General features: G+C 44.2%; 1 protein-coding gene across 1 annotated transcript; it reads right to left on the reverse strand.

Moving 5' to 3' along the window:
* Window positions 1–896: 896 nt before the first annotated feature.
* Window positions 897–9,738, reverse strand: Cmtr2 (cap methyltransferase 2). The gene is made up of 2 exons (XM_038312743.1): window positions 9,639–9,738; window positions 897–4,359 (listed from the first exon to the last, which is right to left on the reverse strand). Exon 2 carries the CDS (start codon window positions 4,338–4,340, stop codon window positions 2,031–2,033), a length of 2,310 nt encoding a protein of 769 aa, XP_038168671.1. The 5' UTR covers window positions 4,341–4,359; window positions 9,639–9,738; the 3' UTR covers window positions 897–2,030.
* Window positions 9,739–10,174: the final 436 nt, after the last annotated feature.

Raw genomic sequence — 10,174 nt, forward strand, 5'->3', positions numbered from 1 at the left:
TCCAACACAGATAACTATTTTTAAATATTCAATCTTTGAGGGTCTTAAAAAGCAAGTTTTAGGGACTCTGAAGTGGAGAGCACTTGCTGTTCTTGCAGAGGACTGGAGTTTGGTTTCCAGCACCCACACACATCAGGTGGTTCACAACCACCCGTAATTTCGGCTCCAGGAGACCACACACTCTTCTGGCATCCTGGCCCTCATGGGCACCTGTACAAACACGCACATACTAACACTAACACACAAACACACACTCACTTAAAAAGCAAGTTTTACTATTAGTACTCAAACTGTCAACTATATCCTGCTTAAATGGTGTAATTAAGTAAAAATAAATTCCATTATCACTAATAAGGCAGCAAAAACATTCCCAAGAGTAGCTTCTTTCCTGTTAACCAATTTGCTAATAGACTGCAACCAACCAGAACCACCCTCATCAAGTAAATCACCAGCAGGAAGTGAGGCTCCTTCAGAAACAATCTTACACTGTCACTGCCGGGCCATGTTCTCCTCTTCCCCCAGCCCCTAAGTGAACAATTAAATACTCCCCTGAGGATTTCCCATAAATATAATATTGAAGGAATAAATTTTCATGAATGCAAACGAAATGAAACATTAACTCCCGGTCAAACTTCCTTAAAAAGTTTCTGGCTTCTATTTTTAACTTTCCTCATTATCTTTTAATAAAATGAACACAAAATATGTCTGCTTTAGACTTTATTTGTGAATTATAATGGAAATCAAAAACAGCAAAGAGCATGAAAAAATTTATTTATTAACCAAATACATCACAGAATACTTCTATTTTTTTTTTTTTGTTGTTGTTTTTTTTTTTTTGTTTTTTCGAGACAGGGTTTCTCTGCGGCTTTAGAGCCTGTCCTGGAGCTAGCTCTTGTAGACCAGGCTGGTCTCGAACTCACAGAGATCCGCCTGCCTCTGCCTCCCGAGTGCTGAGATTAAAGGCGTGCGTCACCACCGCCCGGCGAATACTTCTATTTTTAAGTAATAAAAATACCTAAAAATTTACGCAAGATATAATTATCTACCTAACAGAATTTCAAAGTAACAAATTAACAGGTTGCCAGAAAAGTTCATTACTAAAAATATATAATTCAGAAAATCAAGTGTAACTGATATAACCATTTCATGGATAATCTCAGTAAAGTGCCATTTTCACACTAAAAACTTTAGTAAAGATTAAAACTGTGTTGCCATCATTCTGAAAGTTCCGCACGTCCCTTGATATTCACTACGATCAACACGCTCCTACACAGCCCACGGGGGACAACTACACACGAAGCCCTAAAACTCAATCATCTCTCCATCCACTGTTTACTGGACATTAAGAATGCCAGGACTGCGGAAAGAAGCTTGTGGCGATAAATTACCAGACATAATTCCCACTGTACTATGACCTTGGGCTCTGGCTTCCAGCTGTCCTCTTATTACTTAGACGGTTACAGCTAGGGAAACAGTACCCCAAGAGCACACTAGTCTCACTCCAAACAAAAGAAAATCAAGCCACTGATAAAAGGCAATGCGTGGCAATTATCAAGAAATGTGGTATAAAGACCCCTGAAATCCATTAGGACACATTGGTCAAGGGCTCCGAAGCAAACAGTGACGCCGCGGAGGTGGTGCCAGTCACCTCCTTTCATGAGGACTTCTCTAACAATCATTAACAGCCTTAGCCAATGAGAGGCATCGGCTGTGGGAGAAGTCTGAATGAAGGCACACAGTGCAAATCAGCAGGCAGATGAAACCAACTCAACTGCATACGCAGAGGCGTGCTGTCACCCCAAGCACATACTGATGTCACATGATTAGAGGCTGAGTACCGTCAGTGCATGGTTCCTACCTGCACTGAACTCTGTGCCTATGAGTACATATATCCTTCAGATCAGAACAAGCTATAACTTTCCATCATTAATGTCCTTTGATACAAAAATTGGCATTTCTCCAAAACGAAAGGCATTAAACAGAGAGGGCAGAAGCTGTAGGTCACAAAACTGAATCGTAACAGTGACATGTTAATTCTGTGACTCAAGGCTGCTGCTGACTTTGTCTCTCTCTTCTTGAATAATCAAATGCAAATGCCTTTTAGCAATGGCAGCATTCAAATCCCACAAAAAATCCAGCAGTGTGCCCTGGAGGAGCATCTCCATCGGCACAAACTGTAAAACCTGCTGGGGTGCACCAGAGAGAAGCAGAGCGCTCAGCAGTTCGCTAACGTTCTGCAGATACTGGAGAACGGGATTGGGAAGGCTCTGATAACCAATGCACAGCAGGACTGCACAGGACCTGAGGGGCTCAGACGACGTGGGACAAGAAAACGTGACAAATCTAAAACAGCTGTGCAGAACAAAGATCAAGCCGGCCATGAATCTGGTTAAGCAAGAGAGCACAGGCAAAACCATGACATCCCCTGTGTGAAGCTGCTTCAGCGAGTGGAGAAGGCACTCCAAAAACAAGTGCTGGTATGCTGGGTCGCCATCGTGCAGCAAGGAACAGCTGAAGGTTAGGAGCTCGACGGACTCCAGCAGGTGGACTTCCAGGGGCGGGTGCAGTTTGGAATCACAGAGAGTTGGGGAACCCACAAGCAAGCACTTTATAGGGTTGCTGGGCTCTACAGTCTGCTCACCCTGAAGGCACTTGGTAAGGCTGAACAACTCGGATAACAGCAGTTCCTCTGAAAACACGTGACAGCAGTAATATCGCTGCTTGGGCCTGAACCTGGAATCCAAACTCGAAGCTTCCCCTAAGGACTTTTCAACGGCTTCATTAAGAGTCTTTAAAATCTCCCCGTCACAGAAAGGAGAACACTTCACCTTCGGCAGTTTCTTTCCTTCCAGAATACTCCATAAGTGGCACTCGAGATTGGAAGCAGTCCCTTCTAAGAAGGAATTCTGCCCAGGATGATACACGGCATGTTCCTCCACCCAGCTATTGAAGTATCCTTTGGCGATTTTATCTTTCCACGAAAGGGTTTCCAGCATCTTCCGTTCATTATAGGTTTTAAAATACTTGTTCCTCTGTCCAAACCATTTTGTGTTTGTACTACAACCAATACTGGATTTTTTAACGAGCCAGTGATTTCTAGAAAGATGCTTCAGTTGAAATTTTTGCATAAAATATTGTACAGCACAATCCCTTAAATTATTCAGTTTCTCTTGTTCCCCCTTCCCCATGCACTCAAAAAGACGAATGTTCTCTGAAATCGTCTCTAACTGGTATCTATGAAAGAATGCACAACACTCCTCATGTCGCTCAAGGAAAGATTTGGGGATCACATGATGGGGAAAGAGCGCTTTCCTGGTCATCTCAGTCCCAAAATTCAACACCATCCTAGATAACAAAGGATGGACAGCCTCTCTTCCTCTATAGCAGAGACACACCACATAGACTTCCGAGTTTCCCGCCTTGCTAGTAGCAGGTTTGAAGACATGGACTTGGTCAAAGGAACAATTTAGCAGGTACATGAGGTTTACAGAACAATGTTCAAACAATGTAAACATCTTTAGAACAAAAGAGCCGCCGCTCCCGAGCGTGGCCAGAGCGGTGACAACTTCACAATAATGCAGAGAAGAGACTAAAGCCTCCTGCTCACCTGGGTTTCCTTGGCAATCAAAACTCCCATCAGCAGTGACCAAGTGAACAGTGGGCATGCTGCTGAGGAAATCCTGAAGGCCAGCCAGATAGTTCAGGTTCATGATGTCACCAGTATTATCTGGGCCAAAGTACCAACAATGCAAGGTATTTGCAATCAGTCGGTCATCCATTATCATCCTGAGACTGTCGTTCGCTTCATGGTACGGATTCAGGGTATTAGCTACCCAACTCCATTCACAGGGGAACCGGTGGGATTTTAAGTAGTGGTTGAGACTAGCAATGAAAGCTCCTGGAGCTTCACAGAGGTGCAGAGAATTCAGCTTTCCGTTCTGAAAAGCTTCCTGAGGAATAAGCGGGAAACTGCACAAAATCTCCTGGAATTTGCACCAGGCTTGAGTGCAAAGCTCGGCATTCACAGCCTTTTTCACGTGAGAAATGATTTTCCCCGCCTTGTTGGTGAAAGCGGTGTGTTCGTGCCACTCATCCAGCTTCTTATCACTCAGGAGGTTCTTCACTTCATTCAGGGAGTTCTTCAAGTCAAGAAAAGCATCGAACTCCGTGTGCTCACAGGTGAAAACCTCCGTAGGAGCTGGGAACTGCCACTCATTAGTAAGTGGCTTGCAGTATGAAAAGCTCTTGGCAAAGAGCTCACAGACGCCATCGAGGACATCCGGGCTGAAGGTCTCAGAACTCGCTGATGGTTGAGCTGGGAGCTTTCTGCGCTTACTCATTTTCAAACCAGGTTAAAATCTGGGAAGAGAAAACATAACGATGCATGACTCAACTCCATGGTGAATGAGAGGACGTCAGAGTGAATCTGATCACACTCAACAAGCCCAGCAACGTGAGGACTGACGGCAGCAGTTACAAAAAAGCGATGTGACATACTGGGGAGAGCCTAGACAACTGACATCCCCAGGCTCAAATTCCAGCTCTTCTCCTTCCAGCTTAACCAATGTCCTGAAAAATTTGCTTTTATACTGAGATCCATTTTTTTTTCCCTTATTTTAAAAAACTGGTCTTTCCGCCGGGCGGTGGTGGTGCATGCCTTTTAATCCCAGCACTTGGGAGGCAGAAGCAGAATTTGGATCTAAGGATATGATACTTTGGAAAAGAGATTATTTTATTTTTACAGAAAATGAGACCCTATGGATTGCTTCTATCCCAATATGGTATGATAGACCACGCCCTCCTGAAAGGTTGCTGTGAACACCTTCAGAAAATTACTTCACCCAACTGATGACTGAGATGAACCTGGCACACAGGTTACACCATGAAAGATCTGATTAACAGCGCCCCCATTCAGCATGAAGCAGTTTGGAGAGAAATAACTGCGCCCATATTCCAAAATATTGTTTATAAGTGTTTTTTTACATTTAAAGGGGGATATGATATAGATATGAATAATTTACATTGATATGGATTTTGCTTTAGTGATTTAAATTTAAGGTCAATTTTGTTTTATGTATATGTATTTCTGATACTGATTAAGGTATTGTGATTGTGTAGTTCATTTTAAAAATGTAATGTATATAGGTTGTTAATGGATAGTCAATAATAGTAAAGCTTATAGTCATGTTAGTTAGATTTTCTAGATATATAGAGATATATTTTAGTTAGATAGGCATTCCTAATATCTTTCAAAGACTACAGAATATTCCACTTAAATGTTTTAATAACTTAGGGCTTTTCATGACAATGAGACTTGCCTGCTCCTGGCAGCACCATCTATTTCAAGAAGATGATGGGCATCAAAGAGGCTCCTTATGGAGTTTGATAGCCATTGGGCAAGAAACTGCTCTTGCTTGGACTGTTGCATAAACTGGACACAGAGAACCCACAGAGAGGACTGCTGAACTTGCCTAAATGTGAGATGATTCTTTGGGGTTCCTGACTCATGAAAGAGTCTGTGAGACATTCTGCAGGACACAGTAGATACTGACTGAACTGCCTTTGAAATTTCCTGCTTCATGGAAATGTCTCTGGATACTATGGGCCTGAAGGCTGAAGATGGATGCCCCAACAGTACAAAGGAACTTTGGGTGACTGTCCAGGCAGCGAGATGTCTCTATCATTTCTAGAGTTTTGTAAGTTGCTTATTTCTTATTTACTTAGGTAATATTATATCCTTCTGGAGTCTTTGATGGAGTTGAAGAATGGATAGATAAAGTTTTCCTTTGTTATGATAAAAGATAAAATGGATATAATATTGTAACTAATTCTTACTTGATAACTATTTTGTTATATGTAATTTTATTATGTTAAAGTTAAAGCCTTTCTTTTATTGTTTAAACAGAAAAAGGGGAAATGATGTGGGAGAGTCTTCTGTTTGAGTTGATTTCATTGGCTAATAAAGAAACTGCCTGGCCCATTTGATAGACCGCCCCTTAGGTGGGTGGAGTAGACAGAACAGGAAGAGGAAGTGAGGTAGAAGGATCAGTAAGATGCCATGCCTCTCCTAAGTTAGGCAGACCGCTGTGCCTCTCCTCAGAGAGAGATGCCAGATGCAATGAAGCTCCAGCCCAAGATGGATGTACGCTAGAAACTTCCTGGTAAGGCACCACTTTGTGGTGCTACACAGATTATTAGATATGGGTTAGTCAAGACATGAGTAAGAGGCTGGAATTAATGGGCCAGGCAGTGTTTAAAAGAATACAATTTGTGTGTTGTTATTTCGGGGTATAAGCTAGCCGGTGGCCGGGAGCAGGGCGGCCAGGAGCCAAGTGGTGGGATGCAGCCCGCAGCATCCCATGTGAGTTTGAGGCCAACCTGGGCTACAAGAGCTAGTTCCAGGACAGGCTCTAAAGCTACAGAGAAACCCCATCTCGAAAAACAAAAACAAAACAAAAAAACTGGTCTTTCATCGTTTTTAGAGGTGTCAGAGAATATTTAGCAGTGAGTGGCAGCTCTTGCTCCTCGGATCGGACAGCACACACGAGGCTCTATACACGTGTACACATTTCGGCTTCGTCCTAAACACGACCTCCGATCAAGCTCTAACACACTGCGGCCTTTTAGCACTTTTAATTCCCTCTGTAGCCCACCTTCCCTCCAGGAGGGTGTCTCCTCCACCCGAGTCTGGCCTGGTCTCTCTGCGGCCATCAACTTACACACCTACAAGGGCTGCTTTACACACTTCTGTCCACATTTCACTGAGACTGGTACCTTGGTGGTCATCAGTCACCAACGTAAGCCATCAACGTAAGCCTAGTTAAAGTCTGATGTTGCCCATAGGCCCCAGTGTGAAAGGGTTGGTTCCTAGCTCATGTTGCTACTTGGGTGGTTGGAGAAACTTTAAGAGGCAGAGCTGATGGAAGGAAGTCAGGTTAACGAGCAGCTAAGGCAGCCTGGCCCCTTCCTTCCTCTTTGCTTTCTGGCACCATGAACTGAACAGCCCTTTTCCTCCATGCACTCTCCCCCATGTCTGACGCACCCTGGGGTCAAAGGCAATGAGCCAACTCACCAGCAAGTGAAACTTCTGAAACCATTTTCCTAGTAAACTGTTTAGCCCAGTGTTTTCTCACAGCCACGTAAAGCTAACCAATGCATTCATTATACTGTTTGCAAACTAAATTGTACTCCTTGGCCTCCTTGGTGATGCTGGAACTGTCCAATATTTTCCTGGTTAACACTTAACAGACGCCAAAACCAAAATTTTAAACTAAAAGAAAAATTTGTCCTCAATTTAACTGCAGAATATAAGTGAATTTAATTTATACCCTGGATTGCAATGCTGGCTGGCAAGGGTGATGAGAAGGCTCAGTGGGTACAGGATCCTGCCACCAAGCCTCTGACTCCGAGTTCAATCCTGCAAACCCATGTGGTATACGGAAAGAATAGACCCCTCAAGCTGTCATCTGATCCCCGTGTTTTCACATACTCGCACATAATAAAGAAAATTTCAAAAAAGAAAAAAGAAAACTAACAAAAAAATCCTACTGCCCAGGAAACCAGAACTTTTATCTTGCTGAGAGGAAAAGGCTAAGGGAAAGAAAGTCGTATGCCTTTATTTTAATGACACTGTTGGTGTTGGGTAAGGCTTACATCCCAGCAAACAGAGCGCTGCATGGTACCTGTGTCACCTGCCAGGGAACTGAGCGTGGGTGCTTAAGTTTACCCACTGCACTTCCATTCAATAAACGGTTTTTTTAATCTCAAAATTTGTTAGACGTAAAAAAAATAGACAACTAAATTACCATCCCACAAAACAGAAAACATGTAAGGATGAAAATCATGAGTCAGGCTCATTTCTTTGTATGCCAAGCAAAATGAATTTCAAAGAAGTGTAAAATGAGAAATACAGATTAGCTATGACCACATACGTGGCTTCATGATGTTGGTGTTTTCTCAGTCCTGTCCTTTGTGCAAACCTCTCACCCCGTGTTTTATCCTGGGTTCGTTCTGTCCGCCAGTCTGAAAGATCCTTAGCGCAACAGGCAGCTTCTCAACCATCTCATCTGCCACAACTATTCCCAGGTCACACGTGAGGGGAGATTAATCGTCACAGACATTCACCCCCATCACCTAACAGTTAGAAAAGCTTGCAGTGGTTCTCAACTCTCCTAATGCTGACACCCTTTAATACTGGGGACCTCCAGCCATAAAATTATTCCGTTGCGACCCCGTAACTGTAGTTTTGCAACTGTTACGAGCCATAATGTAAATATCTGATGTGTGTGTGTGTCGCGACCCACAGGTTGAGAAGCGCTTTAGAATCGGGAGACAAAAATAGGGTGATTTTTGCATGCACGAAAAATCCTAAGAGCAAATACAAACGTATTACACTGCGCTCATCTGCCTGGATTCACGCTGTGCTTACTGGGAACTGCGCCTCCATTTAGATCTCAAGGATATTCTATTCTGGAAAAAGTCTACTTTCAGCCATTAACTTCACGTACTAATTAGTGGCTGTGGTTACGCTGTGAAATCTTACTGAAATTAAGTAGGTAATTAGCTTCACTTGCAAACAACTAAAAGGATCCAATCCGCCAATGTTCCTGACTGTTTCAGCCTTTCTGTCAGCGAGTTCTAAATACTGTTTCCCCTTCCTCGCTCCAGACCAGTCACACACGCCGTCCCTGCTGTCCACTGGCCCATCCATCCACCTTGGAACACTTTGCCCAATACAAAGGGGCAATCTCTATCTGGGTTTTGCTTCCCCGAGTATCTATACAGCTAATTCCCGTGGCTCTTTCTATTATTTGCTCAAAGGCAATTACTCTGGGAAGCCTATCCTAACACACTTCTTTTTAAATTGCATCGTGAGCTCCCAATATCCCTTATCTTGTTTTCCTCCATCTTCCCCCATGGTGTTCTAATTTATCGCCAGTTTACTTCAGGTTTTCTGTTTGTGATTTGTCTTCCCCAAATTGGAACGTAAGCTCCATGGACAGAAATCTTTTATTTTGCTAACTTACACGGCCACCCCCAAGGGGTTCCAACACTGGCTGGCGGACAGTGAAGCATACGAGTATTAACTAGATAAATGAACGAATATTACACTTAGCCCAAAAGACACAGCACTAAACAGAATAATGCATTTCAATTTCACCCCAGCACTTCAACGCACAGCTTTAAAAAAATGATTTAATTAAAAGCATGTCGTTTCCAAAATGCACAACATGTAGATTTCCCAGTATGTGAATCTCGGTGCCTTGCATTAAGCACTCCATGGAGTGGCATTTGCGTCATAATTCTGTGCGGTGGATCAGTATCGCTTACATTGCAGGCTCCAAAAAGAAGTAGCGTCCTGTCCAGAGCCACAAAGGTAAAGCTTGTAGAATTCGTGAGCCCAACACCAAAGTCGTTAATTTCTCAACATCTGTCAGCTCTAAACGCACATCAGACATTGGTATCAGTGTTCCCGCCAACTCTTGCTAGGAAGTTAAAAACACTGGGGCGTGTCCGGTGCTCACGCCGGGCACGGGGCAGCAGCTCTCTCACTTGCTCTAGTGCAAGGGGGTTCCCAGACCCCGACTCGAGCAGCCCCGCGCCTGGTCCTCAGCGACCCGTCCCGGGCTGTCACTCACCGAGAAGCCGGCTCCGCTCACGGCCACCAGAGCCGCACGGGTCCACTCCACGCGCAGCCCTCACGCCTCTAAGCCACCCGCCACTTCCGCTCCCAGGAACAGCTTCCGGGGGTGTGTCTCTCTACGTCAGCCACACGCCAGGTCAGGGACGCGGCCCGGACCCGCGCATGCGCAACTGGAATCAGAGCCGCCTCCAGCTCGTGCCCAAGGCTGCTGCAAGACTTGACAGCCACACTGCGCAGGGTCTCCGCGGGTCGCCATGGCAACGGAACTGGGCTTGGGAACCTGGAGATTGATTCGGTGCTTTGGACACATGCTAGCACCTAGTAGAGACTACATTAAAATTGGAGCTCAAAAGATAACGAGTTCAAAGCCAAAATAAATGAACTGGCAAGACAGCATTGTCATTTAAGTATTGTTTTTACGTATTGATAAGTCAATAAAAAAGAAACTAAGCACGTGGTGTGGTGGCTCAAGATTTTAACACCAACTGTCCTGAGCTAGAGGCAGGCAGATCTATGAGTTCGAGGCCTCCC

This window comes from Arvicola amphibius, chromosome 15 (genome assembly GCF_903992535.2).
Source record: "Arvicola amphibius chromosome 15, mArvAmp1.2, whole genome shotgun sequence".
Classification (NCBI taxonomy): domain Eukaryota; kingdom Metazoa; phylum Chordata; class Mammalia; order Rodentia; family Cricetidae; genus Arvicola; species Arvicola amphibius.